The 25177-nt window shown below is 41.2% G+C and overlaps 1 protein-coding gene across 1 annotated transcript in view; it reads right to left on the reverse strand.

The window, feature by feature from the left end:
- Positions 1 to 25177, reverse strand: part of DNAH1 (dynein axonemal heavy chain 1) — a 5225710-nt gene that overhangs the window by 149148 nt on the left and 5051385 nt on the right. Inside the window, exon 76 of the mRNA XM_044076389.1 lies at positions 1711 to 1855. Within this exon, the coding sequence (XP_043932324.1) occupies positions 1711 to 1855 (145 nt within the window). The remainder of the gene's footprint in view (positions 1 to 1710; positions 1856 to 25177) is intronic.

Genomic DNA, 25177 nt, shown 5'->3' on the forward strand with positions numbered 1-25177 from the left:
ACATCCGAATCTTCCGGGTCTAATACCAGAGGTCAGATCGGAGGAGGAATAGGCACCAATGGAGAGGACTTTGTCAGATCCAATGCCTTTGGGCTTGGATCCAGTGATAACTTGGCTAAAGCCAGTATCTTCAGAAGCCTCTACACTAACCTATCCACATCGTCATCCTAGTAGATCGAGTAGATAAGGGATCTCAATTTTGTCAATAATGGTGATGGGAGCCGAGAAGATATAGCCTCCAACGATGGAGAATGGCTCCAAAGTCTGAACTCAGTGGGAGCCGAAGAGGTCGGAGCAGAAGGCTGAGGCTGCTCCGAAGACCCCACAGATCTGAAAGCTACTGGCTGCTCTGAAGAATCTGTAAGAGCAGTCATGTTAGGTACTTTCTGTCTTGGCTCCGAGGATGACTTTGGAGTTGAGGAAGGTTGCGTTTGAGATTTTTCTGACTTATCTGATGATTTACTAGATTTAGAAGACAAGTGAAATAGCCTCAGAAAAAGGAGTTTTTAGTAATCCTTTATACATTAGTTTATTTTTACACTCCATAAGAGCCCTTTGGTTGAAGCCATGGCAAATGGAGCATGATTCCTGTAAATGTAAAGGCCCTAAGCAATACACACCCAAAATGTGTGCATCACTTAGAGGCATCTTTTTGCCACATTTTCATATTTTTTAAACCCTAAGGGTTTCCCATCCTGTTTTTGAGACATATTGAATTCAAATACAAGCAATTCAAATTTTAGCTTAAGAAAAAAAGAGAGAAAGGAACACACACACACACACACACACACACACACACACACACACACACACACACACACACACACACACACACACACACACACACATGCCCTCTAACTAAAATGGACGTTGACTGAATTGAGAAAATATAGAAAGCCTGTTTTTTTTTTTTTTAAATTGTAGAAGAAGAGTGTTAAAGAACGTTCTTTAACTTAAGTGGACATTGGAAAGGGAAAGCTTAGAGGAGGGAACGTTCTCTAACTTAAACAGATGTTAGAAAGGGAAAGTTTAGAGGAGGGAACGTCCTCTAACTTAAACAGATGTTAGAAAGGGAAAGTTTAGAAGAGGGAACAAAACTCCTAGAGCCAAAAATAATTTCCTTAACAAAAACTGGACAAAAGAAGGTAAGGGATTACTAACTAAGAAATATAAGGGAAACTAAGTACAAAAATAGAATAATTAAGTAGGAAATACAAAAATATATAAATAGTCACTTAGCCCAGAGTTTCCTGGAAGGACCACATCTTTCGCTGAGCAGCAAACAAGATCTGAAGGTTTAGGGAACTGCATCAGGGGTAAGGGAGAATGCCCGTGAGCTTTGCTGAAGGCCTTGACCTTCTGAAAACGACAGAGATGGATCCGATGAATCAAATCCGATCCCACAAGTGAGAATAAAGGTGAGATTGACAACATCACAGAAGTGGTTTCAAAGCTATATGAACTGAATTATGACAATTAATATTTTATAGATATACTGTTTATGCTAACTGGTAATGACATAATTTCACTCAGGGAGGCCTCTGACAGTTTGAAAATTTGTCTTTTAATCAGACAGTAAACAGACATCAGTAAACAGAAGTCCAGAATCTATCCTGCAGGGAGGATATGGATATAATTTTTGTGAGTACACCTCAAAGTTATAAAACTGATTTTAAATAATGAAAAAAAAAACAAGCACTCTGTTCCTACCTTGGATTTCCACAATTCAGGCACAGAATTATTATACAAACTTCCTGACATTAATTCCAGCTCAGATGACATCACCACCAAACCTTTCAAAGCCTTCAGCAAGTCATTTAATGTTTGAGAAATTACTTTTAACAAGCGATTGTACCTGCAGGATAAAAAAAAAATAAATAAAACTTACTCTAGCTAGTCTTTAAGAATATTTGCTTTTTAAATTTAAATTTTTATTCCTCTACACATTTCCACCTATCACCTAACACATCACTCTTTTCCACGATCCTGAGTTAAAATATTTACAAAGATAACAGATTACAATTTCTTCACCTTTACTGCTTTCTCACTTTCCCTATTCCAATGTGGATTCATAAGGCTAAGCTCCATTCATGGTCTGTCTTACAGTTGCTTGCATTTTTAGGCTGTAGAGTCTCACTTGCTAAATTAAGATAGCACTTTATCTTGTAATAATAAATACCTGCATAAGCTTCATATTAAAGTTGCATACTATCAGTGCAGACATTTTTATCAGAATAAAATTCATGTTTAAATACACTGTAATTAAAAAAATGCAGCAATGTGCAAAAGCTACAAAAAAGGCAACTGGCAGTTCATAACTAACTGTGACTACATACTGCTAACTACTGAAACAGCCAAAAGCCCCAAAATAGCAATCAGAGAATGCAACAGATGATGTTCATTGTAGTATTTACTGTTGCAGTCCTTACATCTGGGATTCGTGCCTGACTTTCAGAGTGACTTAGGTTCTCCCACCAGGATGCAAGGATAATGGTAGTATACGAAGTGCATTGGTTGATACAATCTTCAGTTCTTTTTTGCCATGCAGTATTGCATAATCATATGTTCCACAGCATTGTCAGTCTATCAGTCAGCCTGTTTCCTTGAGCCAAATAAGTACCCCACATGGGATTTTTCTTACCTTCCTTATTGCTAGAGTTGGAAATAACTAATTTTGACAATATTTCTGATATAGAAGTTTTAATTAATGTCAACAATTGTATTGTGTGCAGGAATCAGATTCCTAACAAAGACTACCCCAAACTGTACTTGATTTTGCCATGGCCTACAACACAGGACAATCTGAAGAAAAAAGTGACTGATTCTCCAAGAGTTCACAGCCAAAAAATATGGGGCAAAACTGCTAGAGCATCAGTCAAGGCCTCCAGGAACCTCCCAGTAAAAAATGAAGCACTCCAATGAGAGACAAAAGGAAAAGCATTGAAAGACTGAGGACATCCCAATGGATAACTCCGGTCTCCTTTATTCTGGAAACTCTACACATTGAGAGGCAGCCTGGCAGCCCTGCCCTGACAGTCAGTCTCAGATGAGGTCTCTGTCACAACTTCTGTGCAGAACACCATGCTTTAGGCATCTCACATGTCCTCCTGGACTGATGTCTCTGCTACACCTCCTGAGACTGAAGACCCTTCAGCTTCAGAGGCTTGAATTCTTATTACAAAAGAGGAAGGCATAACCCACTGGGTTTAAGTTTGTAAGGAGGTCCCTGGCAACTGACTTGATGTCTCATTACCCTGCTCATGATTTGAGGCCTCTAAGGCAGTTGTACCTGAAGCCACATGGCACATGACACCAAAGACTCAGCTGCTGTCCGGCAGCTTCCCTCAGCCTAGATTATGCAGTAGCCAGCCCCTTCCACATCCCAGGCTCCTGTCATTTCACTGTTTCAGTTGGCTAAGATTTTCATGTCTTTTTTGAAAACCAAAAGGCCAGAGTTACAAATAACAGATGTGTCCTGGGCTCCTTAACAAAGAAAGGGGTGAAACCTACAACTGAGGATTCTGACTTCAGTAATTCAGAGGCAGAAGAGCTGGCCAGATTCTTTCTGCTGAGATGTATAAATCAGATACAAAAAACACCCTTTCATCTGCTTCTCCACCCAAAGGATTTCTCCTTTTGAAAGCCCACAATATCGAAGACCAAACGTTGAGACAAAAGCCTCGAAACCTCACTTCTTTGAACAACCTGATTCAACCTGAATTCATTCCCACAGTAAGTAACCTTTTGGCCAACTAGGCGGACTTTGCCCTTTTCCCAACTGTAGTGCAATCTTGGAGTTGGTATATTTAGTTGGGGGTGGGTGGGGTGGGGGCACAGCCCCACACATTGGGGGGGTGGGGCATACCCCCATGTGGTTGGGCTGGGGGATGGTACAGTTTCATTTTCGTTAGTTGTGGTATGAGTGGTTACTTAGCGTGCAAATGAATTTGACTATCCTGTCATTCACTGAAGTGAGATTTCTATGCTTTTGTCTCGACAATTTGGTCTACAATATTGTGGGTCTTTGATGTTTTGAAGGTGAACCCATGGAGGATGTGCTTACAAAAGCACCTATGGAGTTTGACTCTCTCCACCATTCTCTGATGAAACCTGATAACATTTATAGGGTCAAGGATTCCCACAAATTCCTTTATTAAAAAAAAAAAAAAAAAAAAAAAAAAAACAAACTTTGGACTGAAACACTGCACTGCATTGATTTCTGCAAGGAAGAAACCACACTCTGTCAAGGAGCCCTACTGAGAATGACAGGGAGAGTAGAATGCTCAACAGATTTGGGACAAATTAACACACTTCTGCTACCCTTTCTTTCACAGGCTTTTTTACTGCAAGTCCAGTGTGCTTTCTTACCAGCAATCCCTGATGGGGAAGATGAGGGCTAAGGTAGAGGGAATACAGGATGAGGAACTGAAGAAGGAGATTATTTAAGTTCCCTAACCTCTCTTCTCAGGTTACCAAGCATTCCAAAAAATATGCTTATGATGCAGTGGATGCATCATCCAAAGCAGCACCCTCTGGGATACCTATTTGAAGATATACCTAGTTGAAGGCAATAACCCTTCCAGATGAAGTAAGGCTGGAGTTTCTTAATATGCCTCTGAGCAAAGATCTTCTATCTGGAAACCTGCCCAAGATGTTTCCAAGAAACTGGAGGAAAAGTGTAAGAATATGCAGTCTGAAAATCATTTTTTTTCAGATTCAAGCTCCTAAGATAATCAGGAATTAGCCAGCTAAAACAAGGCCCTTACATATAAAGCAGGACAGTGGCAGGACAAGTAAAGGGAAAAAGGGCAAATACAAAAAAATAATGTCAAGTAAACCTTAAAGAGAAACCTGGGGGGAATCAGGAATGAGGTCCCTAGAGGGATCAGACATGACTCAGAAAAGCTACCCCTCCCTCTCCTCCTCTAAGCCCATGACAACCCTTACCTCCTACTGTCCTTCTCCCATTAGAGAATGTTGGAGGGTGCTTAGCCTTATCTGCAAAAAGGTGGAAAAAAATTACAAAAAAACAGAGGGCAATACACATTCTTTAAAAAGGCTACAAATTATAATTAAAAACATTTCCAAAGTGCAGAAGCATTTAAGCAGCCCCTTTGATCATTTGGGCCTTGTCCCTACAGCCTTAAAAGAAATGATATGTTGTTCAAGTAAGGATTTAGGAAGTTTCTTCATTTTGGGGAAAAGAGTAAAAAGGGAAAATGGAAAAGCTGAGTGTTTAATACAAGAAGATGGGAAAGAAAAAGTTAATATGAAGGATATTATGAAGGAAATTCAAGAGTATTTTATTAAAATGTACAGTGAAATAAATATATAGTGAGGGATATTTATTTTATTAGAAAAGTTTAAAAAAGGGACAAGGAAGATATTAAGTAAAAAAATGGAAACAGAAGAATTGGATAGTGTTTTGAATGGAACTAAAAAAGCTAGTATGCATAATCTGCATGGCATACTGTATGATTTTTATAAGAAAATGAATAATGAAAAATGGAAAATTTTGTTCAAAAATTATTAAATTATTGGTTAAGGAATGGTATAGCAGACAAAAGAGTATGTGAAGGAATAGTTAAGTTAATATATAAAAAAGACGATAAAAAGTTGATAAAAAAACAGAGACCTATAATTCTGAACAATGTAGATTATAAGATGTTAATGAAGATAATGCACGTAAGATTGAGTAAAATAGTGGGTAATTAATGGAAAAAACATTTATGGTGTTGTGCGGAGAAACTGTAAGGATTTATTGCTTATAGTAAAGGAGGTAATAAGAAGTATTTTGAATGATATAAATAATGCTAAAGTTATTGTGTATGATATTGAAAAAGCATATGATAGGATTTGTTATAAAAATGTTTGAAAGTCTAAAACAATATGTTTTACATACATTTTAAATTTGAGTCAGGTTATAAAAATTCTTGAAACAGGATTTTAGTTAATGGATGGTTTAGTCAGGAAATGCAAGTGAAGAGAGGAGTGAAGCAGGGTTCTGTATGGAGTAGTGTTTTGTTTTCATTAATAATGAATGTAACAGTAAGTAAAGTAGCAACATCTATTAAAAAGGAAATGCATATTTATGTCAAAATATAAAGATTATGTTGTATTTAACATGTGTAGGCGATCTGGTAATAATTGCAAAAGATAAGGGGTGGATTAAAGAGGTGATGTGGAATATGATGATGGATGTTAAGTGGGAATGGACATAAAAAAGGAAAACATATTTGGTGATACTTTTAGGAATGCAGGTGCTTATTTTTCTGATTCAGAAATATTTCATTTGGGAAGGAAGAAAAGTGTAAAAAAAGTGGATTGACATCTTAAATGAGATTACAATTACTATTAATAGGTAGACAGCTTATGATTTAGCATTTAAAAAAAGTATTTAATACAGTCATACATTTTGTGGAAGTTAGGATAGGTGTGTATGCTTTTCCTACAAGTCTAGAAAAAGTTTTGCTTGAGCTGATTTTTTTCTTTTATATGGGGCTCTTGGTTGAACCTTGTTAAGGGGGGATTTTGTTTTGCAAAGAGGAAGAGGGGAAAAAATAGTTGTTTTAGATTTTACGGAAATGTTAGAAAAAACAGATCCTATGGATACAATTATGTGAGAGAAATAAAGGGATATTTAAAAATTAAAAGGAAAGATTTTATTGGAGAGGAAAAAAGATGTTATGAATAATAAAAAGAAGGGCTATATAAACTAGAATATAATTAAAAATAGAAATGACTGGTATGAAAAAATAATGGATAAATAGTATTATATGAAAGCATGGTGAATATAGAGAAGAGAGTTAAAAGAGTAATTATAGAGAGGAGAGGAAGATTTTTAGACGTTTTTGGAAATTAAGCATTTTTATGAGCTTTATGATTAAAAATTTGCCTTTTAATGCTAATAGGAAGTATAAGCAAAAACAGATTGTGCTCTTTGTGTAATGTAGAAAAAAATGAAGAAAGTGTGGAACACTTCTTTTTGGAATGTAAAAGAACTAATTCAGATAAAAGCATATGTTTAGATGAATTTAATTTTGAATATTTTAAAGAAATGGTTATCCATGTGATTACATACTGATTATATGAAAATCTGGATAGGAAAGCAATAAAGTTGATAGAATAAGAAGTTATGTACCTATCATAACGTTCCATTTTAGTTGTCTTCATCTCGCCTTCTTTCTTGCTTTATGGGTTCGGAGCCGATCCTTGGCTCCGACTCGGCCTTTTACTAAAGCTCGAGAGCTATTTACCGGCTCGAGGCCTCCCCTTATCCCACAATGCTAGGCGTCAGATATCCAGATCTCGTTTGGAAAAGCTAACACCATAGAAAAAGCACACTAGTCCCACCAAAGGTTTACCTACGGTGCTACAAACAGAGTAGGATGAAATCTAAAACAAGGTCAACTGTAGGAAGAAGGCCTCAAAAGGGATTCTTCTTGGTCCTAACAAGGCTAGGGGGGTGGGGGGTGGGACGCAAGAAAGAAGGCGAGATGAAGACAACTAACATGGAACGTTATGGTAGGTACATAACTTCTTAATGTTAAGTTGTCTATCTCGCCTTCATTCTTGCTGGATGGGACAGCGTCTCTAGCACCTTAGCCCTGGGTGGCTCACTGAAACAGACTCTTGAGCACAGTGGAACCAAAATCAGCTCGACTTCTGGAGGCCATATCCAACTTGTAATGCGAAATGAAGGTATGAGGAGTGGCCCATGTTGCTGCAGCACAAATAGATTCCATTGGAAGTCTAGCCTGAAAAGCTACTGACGTAGCCAATGCACTGGTGGAATGAGCTTTTGGTTTTGACGGAAGTTCTTTATGTCTCAGTTGGTAAATCAAGGTAATAATAGAGGCCAGCCACCTGGACAAGGTTACCTTAGAAACTGGCAAGCCCTGCTTCCCCTCAGCATAGGACACGAAAGTTGATCTGATTTTCTTGACTGTTTGGTCCTATCCAAATAAAAACGTAACTGCCTGTGAACGTCCAAATAGTGTAACTTTTGTTTGGCTCTGTTTGAATAATTAGGAAAAAAGACAAGAAGATCAATAGCCTGACTGAGATTTGTCTCTGAGGGTATTTTGGGCAAAAAGGAAGGATTAGACCGGAGTGAAACTCTATCTTTGTGAAAAATAAGATATGGAGGGTGAACACAAAGGGCTTGAAGTTCTGATACTCTTCTGGCCGAGGTGATGGCTACTAAGAAGAGAGTCTTCCAGGAGAGTAACTTTAAGGAACAAGAAGCTGCAGGTTCAAAAGGAGGGAAAATCAATGAAGTTAATATCAAGTTCAAATCCCACGGGGGGGGGGGAATCTTTAACCGGGGGTCTAAGTAACATAGTCCCTTTAAGAAAAGCCTTACAAAGTTTGTGGGACATGATACTGGACTCTGATAGGCTAATGTGAAAATTTGAGACAGCAGCCAACTGGACCCTAATGGTGGCAGCTGAGGAACCTGCTCGAAAAAGTTCCGCCAAAAAATCTAAAACATTATGGACAGGGGCTGTAAAGGGGTTTATCTTCCTAGCCTCTGCCCAGAAAGAAAAATGTTTCCACTTACTAGCATAAGTCTTTCTAGTAGAAGGTTTGTGCGAAGAAAGTATGATTTTGCGCACTGACTGAGAAACATGTGGAAGCCTGGCTAATGTTGGAAGTGGAGCAACCAAGCTGTGAGGTTGAGAGAGTGAAGGGATTGGTGCAGCCTGCCCATCTGATGGATCAAGAGGTCTGGCACTGGGTCCAGATTCCAGGACGATGCAGGAATGGGAACCAAATTTGTCAAGGCCAGTAAGGAGCAATGAGGATCATCCTGGATCCCAAAGCGGTCACTTTCTGAATCAGTTTTGGAATTAAGGGAAAAGGAGGGAATGCATAGAGCAGACCCCGGGGCCAATCGTGAACTAGAGCGTCTCTGGGAGGACGGCCTGGGAGAGGGAAGAGAGTGAAGAAGTCACTGCACTTGCTGTTGAGAGGAGTTGCAAAAAGGTCGCAGCAAGGTTGACCCCATCTCTGGAAAATTTTGTCCGCTACTAACTGATTGAGAGACCACTCGTGAGGCATAAGGATTGCTCTGCTTAGCCTGTCCGCTATGACATTGGACTTCCCGGAGATGTGCGTTGCTGTCAGAAACCGTTGAGAGGAGATTGCCCACTGCCAGAGTCTGAGTGCTTCTCGACATAAGGGATAGGACCTGGTTCCGCCCTGCTTGTTGATGTACCACACTACCGACATATTGTCCGACTGAACTGCAATAGTCCCGGTAGGTAGAGAGTCCCGAAGAGCTTGCAATGCTAAAAGTACCACTCTCATCTCCAAGACGTTTATGTGCAGATGGTACCCTAGGGGTTGCCAAGTGCCCTGGACAGTCCTGCCCTGAAAATGCCCCCCCCCACCCGATCAGGGAGGTATCCGTTGTCACCGTGGCAACCGGAGGAGGAAGTACAAACGGTCTGCCCTGAAAAACTTGAGGGGAGACCATCCACCAATAATGGTGTTCTTTGCATGATTGGGTGATTATTATGTTGTGAGACATCAGAAGCTGTTGAAAAGACCATTGGGTAAAAAGCATCCATTGAAGAATCCGCTTGTGAAAATGAGCCAGGGGAAGTAATGTGATTGTTGCTGCCTTGAGACCCAAGGTTTTCAGTACAACTCTGGCCTGGATTCTCTTGCATTGTAATAACGTTTGAACATGTTGGCGAATGAATAATACTCTTTCTAATGGAAGTTTTGCCGACAGTTCTTTTGTGTTTAATATGGCGCCTATAAAGGTTATAGATTGACAAGGCGACAACGCAGACTTTTCAAAGTTTATGGAGATACCTAGCTCTGAGCAAGTTTGGATGGTATAATCCCTGGCTTGGATTAGCTGATGCCTGGTAGAAGCAGTTAGGAGCTAGTCGTCTAGATATGGAAACACCTGGAATCCTCGCCGTCTCAGGTGAGCCGTAACCACTGCCATGCATTTGGTGAACACCCTGGGGGCTGTGGTGAGACCAAAGGGAAGGGCTCTGAATTGATAGTGACTGGCTCCCAGCTGGAAGCGGAGAAACCTCCTGGAGCGTCTGTTCATTCTGATATGGTAGTACGCATCCTGAAGGTCTATGGAGCACATCCAAATGTCCGGACCCAAAAAGGGCAGAATGGACTGAAGTGAGACCATCCGGAACTTCGTTCTTTGAATAGATTTGTTTAACCTGCTGAGATCCAAAATGGGTCTCCAGTCCCCTGTTTTCTTTGGTCCCAAAAAGAACTTGGAGTAAATCCTGGATCCTTGCTGGTGTGCTCGGACTGGCTGGATTGCTCTTTTTTCTAGCAGTTTTGAAATTTCTAGTACTGCTTGTTCCCTTCAACCGGGTGGAACATCTGGAAGGGACCTGTTTGTTTGCATAGGGGTGTGGACAAAGGGGATTTTGTAACCCTCGGATATGATAGACTGTACCCATTTGTCTTGTGTGAGGAGTCGCCAGTCTTCTGGGTACAGTGACAATTTTCCCCCGACTGCCTCCAAGAGTGGACAGTCAGGCAGCCCCTCAGTGGTGCTGAAAGGGCTTGTCAGAAAGAGATTCCCTGCTACCCTGATTTTGCGGACCCCCTCTGCCCCTCAGGCGGCGTCTGTTGTTGTTCCCTCCTCTGCCCCTGGAGGGAAACTCGCCACGTGTGTCAGGCACGACTCCTTGGGGTTTGCGAAACCACATTTTCCCACTCTTCTGACCTTTAGGGTATGGTCTAGAAGGAGTAGAAAAATGGACTCCCACGGCAGAGACAGTCTTGCCTTCCTGCTCACACCTGGTAAGGGTATCCTTCACCTGTGGTCCGAACAAAGCCGAACCATCGAAGGGGGCATTGGTGAAGGACACCTTAAAGGGGTCAGAAAAGTTACATAACCGCATCCAGGCATGTCTTCTCAAAGCCATGCCTGTGCCTGCGGCTCTACTCGTCCCATCGGCTGAATAAGAAATGAGCCACATAGAGGAGTTGACTATAGAATTAAGGGTTGCCAGCTGGGAGTTAATCTTATCCTGAGACCCCGCAGCAGATGGATCCTGAAGGGAATCACCCAGTTCCTTAAGGAGATCTCTCTGAAGGTGGGTGAAATGGCACAGATAGTTCAGTGACCAAATGGAAAAGGTCGCTGAAGAGAACATCCGCTTCCCGTACCTGTCCATTGTCCTAGATTCTTTATTCTGTGGATGGATAGGCACTGAAGGGTCAGCCAACTCCTTCTTAGTGGCTGCTGCAACCACCATGGCATCAACAGGGACACCCTTTGTAAGAAACTGTTTGTCGGACGGGGCTGTAATGAATTTTGTGGGCCTGCAGGGAGTTGGTTCCACTGTGTCCGGGGCCGGCCATGCCTTCCGAGCCACTACTTCTATGAGCGGGTCGAAAGGCAGAGACACCCAGGAGGTGGAAGGGCGAGAACCAAATGCGTCCAGATACACTGACTCATCCTTGGAAGGGTTGAGGGCGGTCCAATTCCCCCTCTGCTTAAGGATCTCAAGGATGTCTGAAAAGGAGACATCCTCAGAGGGGGACCTTGGGGACCCTTCCGAATCCTCCAAGTCGGTGTCAGAGGTGACTGACTCGGGGAAGTCAACATGCTTCCTCTTACATTTTCTCTCCCAAGGGGGCTCCTCTGAGAGATCAGGGGAGGCCTCAGAAGAGGAAGATACACTCAATGGGGCTACCTGGAGTGCTTGTTCTCCACTCTTGGGGTCAGGAGGGTGGACAGAGACAGACGCAGGCACCATGGGAGGAGGAGCCGAAGGGGTCGATCGCGGAGCCGACACCGGAGTCGGCACATTCCTCATGACCTCAAAGGCACCCCTATCAGGCAGAGAAGAGGGTCCCCACTCTGAAGAGACATGAACCCCTCCAGGCACTGAGAGGGATGGCTCCGAGGCCGATGTCGGGGCCGAGCTCACCTGTGCCGAGGCCCCGAGAGGGAGAACGGGGTTGGACAAGGGTCCGATGCCACTCGCCCCCTCGGAGCCGACGAGGGAGTCTCGGTGCCTGGATCCCTCCAAGGACGGAACCAATGAAGAGATCGGAGCCGACAAAGGAGCCGAAGGGTGGGGTATCGGCTCCGACGTTCCGAAAATTCAAGCCCCAACAAGCTCCGGCTCTGAACACGGTAGTAGAGTCGGAGGAGGAACTGTTGAAGAAACAGGGATAGCCGCAGTCTGTTGAGAAGGGCTAGTCAACATTTTGGCCAGTGCCTGCAACTTAAGGAGCCTACTGACCACCCTCTCTAAGTCATGGTCAGATAGCCTGGAGGACCTAGAGGAATGGGATCTATGGCTCCGCTCCGATTGTAGTAATGGGGACCTGGGAGCCGAGCGAATGGACTCTAAGGATGGGGATCTCGAATGCTTTCAGCTCAGAGAAGGCTCCGATAGCAAAGTCTGAGCCGACTGAGGTCTGGAAGTGTCGGTTCCAGCCGGAACGATGAGGAGGCAGAAGCTCCGCTCGGCGTCGGCTCCGAATAGGGAGCCGACGGTTTGGTGGGCTTTAAGGATTTCCCTGATGAAGGCTTAGCTGGGGATCCTTCAGGCTTTAACAAGCCTCTCAAAATGAGTTTATTCCTACGTTCCTGCAGGACTCTCGGACTGAAAGCATGAAAGACCAAACAAGAGTCCTGCAGGTGTAGGGGGCCCAAACAATAAACACAAGAAGTGTGACCGTCTGTCAGAGACATCATCTGACAGGACGAGTCACACTTCTTGAAACCTGAAACCTTGGTATCTTTAGACATGATAGAAGAGATACCAAGGGGAGTTAAACTAGTGCTTAAAACATTAAACACAGACACACACGAACTAGAACTAACAATACTATACCTCTACAACTACAACAGTTATAAATAACAAAAACTTAACACAAAATTTATATATATATATATATATATATATATATATATATATATATATATATATATATATAAAAAAACAATACTTAAAAAGATAGGCCTAACCACTACCCCAAGGGGGGAGGAGAGGGGGGGAGGGAAGAAAACACTGTAACAACAGAAAAAAGGAGATCCTAAGTGCATCTAAAGGGGAAACACAATCTAATAAACTAATATATAAGAAAAACTAAAAATAACAACAACTCTGACTGTAAAATAGTAGTAAAAGAGTTATACGACCTGGAGTCGGTAAAAAAACGCACCCTCGTAGCTGTAGCGGCAAACGAGATCTGGGTATCTGACGCCTAGCATTGTGGGATAAGGGGAGGCCTCGAGCCGGTAAATAGCTCTCGAGCTTTAGTAAAAAGCCGAGTCGGAGCCGAGGATTGGCTCCAAACCCATCCAGCAGGAATGAAGGTGAGATAGACAACTTAACATCAATTGTTTTATAGAACACTAGGCGATTAGATGTCAAGAGTTACTGTATAATCAAATTTGGTGTTGAGATTTAATAACTAAGAATATAAAAAATGGTTACAGATAAATGGTCGGGGGCATGAAGAAATGAAGAATCATACAGGATCATTCAGTAAGAATATAAAATATGTGTATTACTGTTTTTTGATAGCAGAATTTAAATTTTTTATGTAATGTGTAGACAGAGATTTTAAATAAAGTCCCCTATACTTTTTGATAGCTGACATGGGATATTTTACATCCACCTGAACTACCACCAACTCAAGCAGATGGGACCTCTGTTTAATGTATTATCTGAAACTAAATACAGTCAGGAGTGCAGCATCCCTTTATGCTACACTGTAGTGTCAGTTAGCCATCTACATTGCATGGGAATAGAACCAGCAACTTCCTACACCACTGCTCCACTGACACTGCTAACCCTACACCTGCATATGATGTTACTGAAACCCTTTCCTTAACAATTTCACTACTCAAGACAAACATACACAGAACACCTATAACACCAATCAGGCACAAAACTAAATCTATTCCCCTACCTACCCCTAACATGGAAATGCCCACACACTATCTGCTATAACACAGGCTTGTACATTTTTTAAAACACCACCATTTTAGTCATTCATTTTCCTGCCTACTTCTACATATCTATAAAGCTTGAATTCAGCCAAATGTGATTCTCACAAATATGCAGTCACACATTTGTCTATTCGCCCTTTTAGGCTCACTCATTTGTGTTTCTCGCACTTGTATTTTTTCTATATACACACACACACACACACACATATAGGTATGCATATGATTACATCTCAAAATATCTAAAGCTGATTTGACTTTAAATTTTGTAGTAGGTGAAAAACACTGAAAGCATGAAATCATAGCTCTCAACTGTCCAGTTTGCAGAATGTGCAGATTTTTGTCTCATACTTTTGTTCTGTTCCTCATAAAATTTGTAGTTATCTGGCAAATCAACAAGAACTAAATTCACTAAATAATTACATACATTTGAGTTTCAGACTTTGTATCCTTCAGAAAATTATGCTAATACAAATACTGTTATTCTAGCAACTTTCCAAGCTTATAAGTGCAATATTTAAAATCTGTCCCTATTTTGGGGCCTTTGTACACTCATTATTTTAGGCTTTGTCAAGATTTCTTGAGCTAAGAGGTTGAGAGTTATACATGAAATACACAAATATATTTGTCTGAATTCTCATTTTTATAGTATTTGTAGGTAGTATTGTGCAGGGAAATTAAAGTTTGACTGACAAGGTTATAGTGACTGGTGTGTAAGTATGAGTGTTCATGGGTTAGGGTTGGGGTAAGGATAAGGTAAGAGAATAGATTTACTATTTAGCATGTTTGGTGTTGTGTGTGTTCTGTGTCCCTTTGTGCTGTTTAATGGTACTGTTATGAAAAGTGTTTTTTAGTAATATAATGTGTAGGGTCAGGGCTATCACTCATGAGTGAGCTGGTGCTGGGGTTATAGGAGAAGTAAATCCATCACTAATACCATCTGTGACACATTAGCACTGGAATTCAGAAAAAAAAGCTCACCACTCACTGAAACTGTCTACTGCAGTTAGGTCAATTTGTGTGACAGCGAGAAAATCCATTTCAGAGATGACTAAGGCTGACATGAGAAAAACGCCATTATCTGCTCATTGCCATGTCTCTGAATTGCACTCTAACACTGGTGCTGCCAGAAAATATTTTTTTTTAATACTTTTATTAAATTATCAATTAAGACATAAGCAAACATACATTAACAGAAAATAAAGCAAACCATTTTAACACGTTTCATTTAAATACAATACACATCACATACATTTTCTTTGCTACTATCATCAGTCCAGCATTACAAAAATTGCTGACTTCCTGTCTTCCCTTAAACTTCACTCTTCCTCCTCCTCCTCCTTAACATTATTACTCATGTATTGTTCCCACAATTTCCATTTACTTCTATGCAATTTGCTCCCTCCCTTTTCTAAAGATCCCTCTTCCAATTCTTTTAACTCTTTTATAATATTCAGTACCTCAAATACAATTGGTCTAGACTGATTTCCATTTTCTAGTAATTGCTTTTTGGCAGTCAAAAGAATTAAACTTAATAAGGCCTTACAATGTATAGGCAATTCAGATCCTGTATCCCAGCTCAAAGAATCATCTCCTTACTTACAGCCATTTGCTCACCCGATATATCTGATAGAGTACTTCTGTAGGGAATTTAAAAAATCTGCCAACTTATTACACTCCCAAAACAAATATTCCCAGTTACCTCTTTCTCCTCCATCACACATCCAACATTTCCTGTCTACCAGAGGAAAAGTTCTTTGATGTCTGCTTGGGGTATAAAAATAACTATGCAAACACTTCCAAGAAAAGATGAGAAACCTTCTGAACTTGGCTACATACTACCACTTCTGTTCTACATTCAACTAAAAACTCTACCAGAGCATGTCTTTCATTTAAAATCCCCTATATCTGTTTGTTTGCCTGTACTTTGAGATCAGGCCCTGGTAGGGAAGGAAGTCTCTAGCCTGCAATCCAAATGTCTTCTTGGCCTCATCTCTCTCTATTACCTTTCTTGCCTGTGTTATTTACTCCCAATATCTTAGTTCTTTTGCCAGGTTTCTCCAGTAGATTCCAGCCCCTTCTTGCCTATTATCTGTACGCCTACTTGCAGTCATCCTTACTGGCAAAATCTCCTTTTTCCATTCTCATACTGGCTTAGTTCCTAGGATACTTTCTGCTACTGTATGGAAATAATATTCTGTACTGTTGTTACTATTCTTCTTAAGGATCTGCATCCAAAATTCCACTCTCTTTATTTCTTGAACTTCCCCCCTTGCTTCAACATCATCCCTTTCCACTTTGAATTATAACCTTCTGCTTGTGTTATGCATATGAGACTTATCTGTGTACCTCTAAAATATACCTCAAATCAGTAAACAAATCACCCTGTTCTATTAGAAGGATCAACTTATCCCACTAAACGGTTGCGCTCTTTCCCTCCTAGATAAATTCCTTCATTTCTTTATTCATCATTGTCCACAACTTCTCCTTGTGTTGATAAAAGTATGCCTGTCTGTATACAAGACTTAAGGGACTAAAACATTTTCACTGCATGTAGCTTTCTATCCATATCCATGAATAAGTTTCCAGTTTCTCAGTTGTTGTATTATATTTTATTTAGTCTCCTCCTACTTATCCTTAGCTGCCACAACAACAACCTTTTTAATCCATACTCCTAAATACTTCATCTTATGTTCCCATGGGTTTTGCTGAGCCAATTCATGTGTGTGTATTTCATTTACAGCTATAGCCTTTGTTTGATTTTATACTCCAAAATTACTTAAAACTGTCTCAGAATGTTCCACAACATTGAAATATCCTTTTCTGGATTCATCAGGTACAATCAGGTACAAAATAATATTGTCATCATATAAGGCAACTTTTCTTAACTACCATACCAATTATATCCTTATATTTCTGAGTCTCTTATTTTCTTTGCAAAGTGCTCTAAATACAAAGAAAATAACAAAGGGGAAAAAGCATACTCCTGCCTGGTTCCTCTGTTCAAACACAGCTTATAAGAGAAGAATCCTCCCACTTTAATTCTTGCCTCTGATATTTCATATATCCTTCTAATTAACCTTATTATTGCATCAGGGAATGCAAATGCTTCTAATATCATGCTCAAAAACTCCAAATTTTTTCTGTCAAATGCTTTGTCTGCATCAAGAATCACCAATAACAGAGGTATTTTCTTATATTCTGATTCCTCCTGGATCATTATTGTTCTATTAATGCTGTCAAAAGTTTGCCTCCCCTCCACAAAATCATACTGATCGGTAGGAGAGGCACCTTCATACTTTTATATCTATATATCTATATATTCAGTATTTCAAGCCCAAGAAGCCGAATCCACATAATAGCGAAAGTTTAGAAGCGCAAAATTCAAAACCTTGAATACCGGAGGCTTTGAATTTCACGCTTCTAAAGTTCTGCTATGGTTATGTATTCAGGTAAGTGTGTGTGTGTGTGTGTGTGTGTGTGTGTGTGTGTGTGTGTGTGTGTGTGTGTGTGTGTGTGTGTGTGTGTGTGTGTGTGTGTGTGTGTGTGTGTGTGTGTATGTGTGTTAAGGGGTTTGGGTAGGGGCTGTGGTGTGTGTCAGTGTGTTATGTTGCTGTGATGTGTGTGTGCGAAGAGAAAGTAGCTTGTGTGGTGGTGTTTTGTGTGTGTTTGTATGTAGTGCAACCTCAGAGTGAGAATATTTAAGTGGGGGGGTGGGGGGCTTAGCCCCCCCCCCCACATTGGGGGTGCAGGGGTGCTTGCCCCCTGCTTTCATGTTGTAGAGTGATTGTATGTGTTTGTGTGATGGATGGATGGTGTGTGTGTGTGTGTGTGTGTGTGTGTGTGTGTGTGTGTGTGTGTGTAGTAGTAGTAGTAAAGTAGTAAAACAGCGAAATTCAAAACTTCCGGTATTCGAAGTTTTGAAATTCGCGGTTTTTAGTTTTCGTTGCTTTGTGGATTCCACTTCTTGGGCTCGAGACACTGAAATTCGAGATTTCAGTATTTCGAGCTTCTGAAGTGAATCCATATATATATATATATATATATATATATATATATATATATATATATATATATATATATATATATATATTTTTTTTTTTATTTTACATTTGTTAATCGGGTTGGTCTGGCTGAGCTTTTGGCTCATTTTCAGCAGAGACCCGGGGAGAAAAGCTCCTCTGGACTAGAAAACAATTTATTAAATTTTAGTAACATAGTAGTAACAATCAGCTATAGGATCTTACAAGCAGAGACCTGGAGAGAAAAAAAAAGCTCCTCAGGCAATTCAATTATAGAGTATTAACAATTGGCAGACAAGTATGTGAGTTGTTACAAACAAGGTTTTAAACAATTAGCAGAAGAAAATGTGACTAGTTACAGTATTATTTTAGCTGCTTGGAGCAAAATGAGTTAATAGTTAGGCAGATGCTTATTTAAAGTGGGTAGGATCTAGTTGTATACGAGTTTGCAAACAAGAAAGGAATGTAGGAATGGCTAGTAGGAGATGTAGGGGAGGTAGAGTGTAGGAGACAGACTAGACAGGTAGGTTGTTTTGAGAAAGTGGTTGGAGATAGAGGAAGGGAATAGGTAGAAGAGGTAGGGGAATAGTGTTAGAGATACATTAAGAGTGAGGTGGTGAAATAGGAGAAAAGATGGTGGTTTCAGGGTGGTTTGCTACAGTGGCAAGACCATTTTGTTTTTAGGTATTTCCTTGTGGCTAATTTTAAACTTTTGCTATGCTGGAGGGATTTTACTTCCAAGGGGAGTTGGTTCCAGGATATAGCTGGGTTATAGTTATAGAGAAGGCAGCCTATTTTGGTTTTGGGTTTGTAGATGTCTAATAATTCTTGATTTGAGCTGCGTAGTGTCCTAGCAGGGGAATATTTGGATATGATAGTGGAGAGGCTGGGGCAGAAGGAGGGTAGTGCATGATTTGTAGTTGGTATAGTTGGAGCAGCTGAGGGAATTCTAGCCAGTCTAGTTGCTGTATTGCTAAGCAGTGGTGTGACTTGTAGGTTTGGTTAGCTGCAAATCTGGCGATCTTATTATAGGTAGTTTCAAACTTGGAAATAAGTGTAGAATTTAGGTTTGTGAATATGTGGCAGCTGTACAGGAGTGCTGGAAGTAATAAAGCCTGGGAGAGAGTTATTCCGGCAGTGTTAGTTAATTATTTCTTGCTACAGAAAAGGTGTCCCAAGTTTCTGATGAGTTCTTTTTACCGAGTTAGTAATATGGAGATCAAACTTAAGCTGATAATATATTGTAACACCTAGCAATTTAGTACTAGATTCAGCTGAGATGATAGTGTTGTTGCAGGATAAGATGGTAAATGTACTTTTGAGTGTGGTGATGTTTTTAGGGAGGAAGAGTAGGAGCTTAGTTTTTTTTTGGATTAAGTATTACTTTGCTATCACTAAGCCAAGTCTCAATGGTATGGAAGGATGCCTGGGTAGCTGAGTGGAGGTCAGTTGGGTTGTCAGCAATGGTTATAACAGTTGAGTCATAAGCATATTGCACAAGCGATGACTGGGGATAAGAGGGGTAGAGCAAGTTGGTGAAAATATTAAAGAGCAGTGGTCCAAGTATGGACCCTTGGGGGACTCCCATTTGTACAGTGATAGGGGAGGATAGTGCAGATAGCCATTTAACTGATTGCTGGTGGGTTGAGAGATAGCTGGAGAACCAGGAGATAGTAGGGGGAGAGACATGTAAGTTAGTGAGTTTATCTAGGAGGAGTGGGTGAGAGACAGTGTCAAAGGCTTTAGAAAGGTCAAGGAATAGGCATGAGACAAGTTTATTGCTATCACGAGCTAGGGAGACTATGTTGATGAATGATATGAGTGCAGTAGTTGTACTATGCTTAGGACGGAAACCATGCTGTGTGGGTGTAAGAAGGTTTTCCTGGTGAAGGTAATGCATTACCTGCTTGTGAATGCATTTCTCTAGGATTTTTGAGAATGGTGAGTGTATGGCAATCGGTCCGAAGTTGGATATGTCTGAGGAGTTGCCCCCTTTGTGAATGGGTAGAGTAAAGAAATTCTTCCACACAGTGGGGACACAGGATTTAGAAATGGATCGGTTGATTAATATGGATACAGGATAGGCAAGAGGTTCAGAGGCAATCTGCAGGAAGTAAGAGGGCAGCTTGTCAACAGATGGGGAGCAAGGTTTAAGTTTAGAAAGTAATGACTTTACATAGTTAGTTGATACTGCTTTTAGAAAGAAGGAGTTAGGAGGGTTTGGAAGAGGTATAGAGTTTGTGGGGGTGCTAGTGTTGTTTCTGGGGTGGAGAGAAATTATTATGGAGGTTATTGAGTTTATAAAATGATTGTTAAATTTGTTGGCTATGTCTTCAGGTGTTGCATTGGGACATGGGTTAGGAGAGGAAGGGATTCCTGGATGAAGAGTCTGTTTAATAGAGCTCCAGAATTTCTTTGGGTCTGATTTAAGAGTAGAGGGAGGATTGGCATAGAAGTTTATTTTGTCATAATGGATGATTTTTTTTTTTAATTTTATTTCTAAGTTCTTTATATTTCTGAAGAAGAGAAAGGGTCCTAGTTTTAGTCCACATTTTCCAAATCCTATCCCGGGCTTTCATGAGGGTTCTGGTAGATTTAGTGAGCCAGGGAGCAGTATTAGATTTGATTCTAATTGTGTGAAGAGGAGCAAGGGAGTTAAGAATGTTTAGGAATGTAGTGTTGAAGGAGTGTACAGCTTCATCTAAAGGAAGAGAGGTGAGGTAAGACCAGTTAATTTTGGAGAGTTGGTGAATAAAGGAGTTAGGACAGAAATGAGAAAGTGAGCGGGTGATAATAAATTTGTTAGGTTTGGTAAAGTGGGGTGTATATCTGGTAACTGTTAAAGGGCAGTGGTCGCTGAGGGCACTTGGAAGGGTTTGGGAGTTATGATAGTTTTGAGGGTGGGAGACCAATATCCAGTCAAGAAGAGAGCTAGGTAGGAGAGATTTGTTAATGTAGGTTGGGGTTGTGATTAGCTGCTCAAACCCATGTAGGTTTATACAGGAAGTAGTGTTGGGAGCTTGTATTGTAAGCCAATCAATATTAACATCTTCCAGTATAATTATTTCATTGTGGATGGTATGTGAGAGGTGAGATAGGATGTTCTCAAGTATGTTAATATTATCACCAGGGGGAATATAGATTGCTACAACAGTTATGGTGTTGAAACTCTTAAGTTTGAAGTTGGTCAGTAGAAGTTCAGCTGGTGAGAAGGAGGGTAAGTCTAGTGAGGGACTGATATGGGAGAGACAACTGGAGTAGAGTATGGAGGACTGCTCCTCCTTTTCTTTTAGGTCGATCTAATCTAAGGATATTATAGCCAGGAGAGAATATTTCACTGTCCAGATGGTGTGGTTTTAACCATGTTTCAGTTAGTGTAACTATGTCAGGAGTATAGTTAGCTATCCAAGTATGGAGTTCTTGAACTTTATTTACAAGGCTCCTGACATTGATAGAGCAGAATTGTACTTTTTTTGTGGGTTGCAGGGGTTAGCAGGTTTAGATACAGGGGGGTTATTGTTCAGGGTAGTGTCTGTAGGGCCTGGGTTAGGATGAATGTCACCAGATAGAAGTAGAGGTTTGTAATGGGGTTTTAATTTGAGTAAGGAGACTTTGTTTTTTTGTTTTAAAGGGGAGGGGGAGATATTTTTATTTTAGGAATGGGAGTGGAGGGGGGAAGGATGGATGGACAGATTAGTAGATAGGGTTGTGGTGTAGTACTTGAATTAAGAGTGGTGTTTGAGGGATGGAAATAGGGAGTAGGTAATTTTGAGTGATAGGAGGTGAGGTGATAGAGTTTAAGGAGTAGGGAAGGTAAAAGTATAGTTTGAGTTCTAAGAGACATGTCACTTTATGGGATGTAGAACAGAGGATGAGATGAAGGGGTGGGAGTAAGGAATAGTAGTCTTTGATAGCGGATAGTAGGTAAGTGTGGGGAGGAGCAAAGAAGGGAGGTAGTATGAGAAGAGGAAGTAGAGGGGTGGGGGATTAGGGAGGAAGTGATGGGGTGTGGTTGTATGGATAGGTATAAAGGTAATGATATGGGGGGGTGAGAATGGGGGTGGGAGGGGAGCGAAGTGAGCGGAGCGGGGCTACACCTTCCAGATAGAACTTAGCTAAAAAAAATATCAGCTAGTCCAGGGACACTTACTAGAGATGCTACACCTGGAGGGCTTTCAGCTGCAATTAGAGCAAATATGGCATCCAGGGTTTTTAAAACCTTTGGTGTGTTGTACCTGAGCAATTACTTGGGGGGTGGGGGAAGAGAGGGAAACCTTCAATTGGAATTTAAAGTAGCAGGAGAGAATCCAAGGGACTCTACTAAACCTAGCTAATTATCAAGGACAGCCAAGGAAATAAGGTAAACATACAGGCACCCTTGTTCAAGGACTGGAAGGTTCCTCCAAGAAAAATTGTGTGTATAGTTGGTAGCTTTGCAGTTGCCTGCCCCTACTGTAAATTTAATCTGGGACCCTCCTCCCAGTCTAGTGTCATTACTTCATTCTACCTAATGCAGGGAGAACATTTGAGAAGGCCAATCAGCTTAGTTTCTGCTCCTCCTTTCTCTCTTTCCACTTAAAAAAAAAAAAAAATTCTAAGCTTGTTTCCTGCCTTTCCTGTGGTTAGTCTAGTCTGGATACAGATTTGCTGTGTCCAGGACTATTTGTGGGCTTCTAAGCCCCCAAGCCTTTCTGTGTTGGACGGAAGCCTTCTAGCTTAATTTTGTTTCTTAGAACTAGCCAGTTTTTTTGTTTCAGCACTCAAGTCGGTTTCTTTGAGCTCAGCACTTGTTCAGAACTTATTGTAAGCACTAAATTAGCTACAAATTACTACGGCACTCAACTTTCCTCACTGTCTAGAGGAAAACAGTTTCTAGTACTTAACAAATAAGCACCTATCCAGGCATGTCTAAGGGTCAGCTCCCGGTGCTTTCTCCTGTCTACCTGATGAATCTGGGCATCTTGGCGCAATGCAGTAATTGCCTCGTACACAGACAACTCTCTCCTCCTACCACCCAACACTACAACCTGCACTTATATAGCCAAACTGGAAGCAAATCTCTCTTCACCTAAGACTGGACTAGACAGTCAAGAGGAGAAGGTAAACACTTGCACCACACCACACTCTGCACATAGTCCCTCAAAACCTACACCACCAAAACACACACATAGAAACACAAAACACACACCTACATTCGAGGAGGCTCTCAGTAAAAACCTGCCCAAGCAACAGGGACCTCCAAAGCAGAAACACAAGCAACCTCCACCCCCCAACACAACCCAAATGACACATAGCCCACAAACTCAGTGTGCCACTCAACCACAGCCCATAAGGCATAACAACGTACCTAACACTCTAGTCATATGTGACTTTATAAGCCAGGCACACTGATGTTCCACTCATCAGGCTAAACAAGGAGAAAGTTACTGTCAGCTGCCTGTCGGGTGCCAGGATCTGCCACATAACGCATGCACTCAGGTCACTCCACAACAAGTACAAATATGACTTTGTCATTGTCCATGTTGGTGTGAATGATCTGAGATGTACCTCCCTGGACTACATGAAAAGAGACATGGAAGAGCTTTCGGATCTTGTAGCCCAGGCAGGTATGACCCTAGCCCTGAGTAGCATCCTGCCATCACCCAGAATGATACCACAGTACAAGGACAAAATGATTAACTTCAACAACTGGATAAGCTTCTGATGTCATTCTAAGGGGATCCAGAATCTGTTTGCCTGGGATGACATGATCGACAAACCACGATGGTTTGCCAGAGATGGCCTGCACCTGTCGCCCCTTGGATTCCGGATACTGGCTAAGGCTCTAGCCACCCCTATAGTGCCTTTTTTAGGCAAGGTTCAAATGACAAATTCACCACCGTAACAGGTACAGGCAAGAAGAATCTGAGGGTATTGCTACTCAATGATAGAAGTCTAAACCTCAAAATGCACTCACTCGAGGCACTCCTTAAAATGAAGAACATCAACATCTATGCAGTGAGAGAGACCTGGTTCAAGGCTCCACAGAGTAACCCTGCATTACCAGGCTATAATTCATACCACATATAATTCACCACACAAGAAGCTGATATGCAAGATATAATTCATACCACACCTTTCGGCCACCTAACCTGGACCGAAACCCTAAAGGCGGAGGCGTGTCCATATTCATTAAGGATATCCACACCTCCAGGCTAGTTGCTCAGCATAATGCATCTGAGATTATCAAAGTGCAACTAACTCTGGGCAAGACCACAATCCAAATTGTATATTGCTACATACCCCCACCATGCCCCAGAATTCCCATTCCTCATTTCTTGATATACTGGAAAATATTAGGGTACAACCTAACACCCTAATAATGGGTGATTTCAACTACCCTACCATTAACTGGGAAAACTACTCATGTACCAACTCTTGTGCTCAACGTTTTCTGGAATTCATAAATTTCAATGCCTTGGATCAACTTATCCACACCCCCACCAGGGGCAGCAATATCCTAGACCTGGTTATTACCAACATGGGCAACCGGTGCTCCACACCAGAGGTCAATTCCTCGTTGGTCAGATCCGACCACAAGCTAATCACCCTAGACATCCACATCCCTCCCCCACCCCCCCATTAGGGAAACCATAGTAAAAAATTTCTCCAAAGCCAACTTCACGCTTCTTAAGACAGAAGTGGCAAACTTCACGACACCCAAGCTGATGGCCAATAGAGGTATGACTGCTGAATCCTACACAAATGCACTTTATAAGCACTTACACGAGTGCATGGATCGTGCAATCCCTAACAGAACCAAGATGCTATCCTCCAAGAAAGGAAGCCAATCTGGTGGTCCCCTGCCATAAACAAATTCTACAACAGAAAAAAGAAACTGTTGCAAAAAAGAGTAAATTTCCATGACTGGAGAAACTCCTTGGTCAGCCTCAGTAAGAAGCTGAGATCCCTCATAAAATCCTCCAAAGCTAGTTATGAAAACAAAATCACCACTGATTCTAAAGACAACAAAGCATTCTATAGCTATGTCAAGAATCTCAATGGCAACACTCAGATCTGCTCAGAGTTACAGCAAAATGGCACTAAATATACAGAACCAACTGATATTGCCAACATCCTGGCAGATAGATTCAGTGATAACTTTACCCCCTGTCATCCCCTAAAGGGCCCATCTCTATACCGGAAGAAT

Source organism: Protopterus annectens, chromosome 7.part0 (genome assembly GCF_019279795.1).
Source record: "Protopterus annectens isolate FY-2018-M chromosome 7.part0, PAN1.0, whole genome shotgun sequence".
Lineage (NCBI taxonomy): Eukaryota > Metazoa > Chordata > Ceratodontiformes > Protopteridae > Protopterus > Protopterus annectens.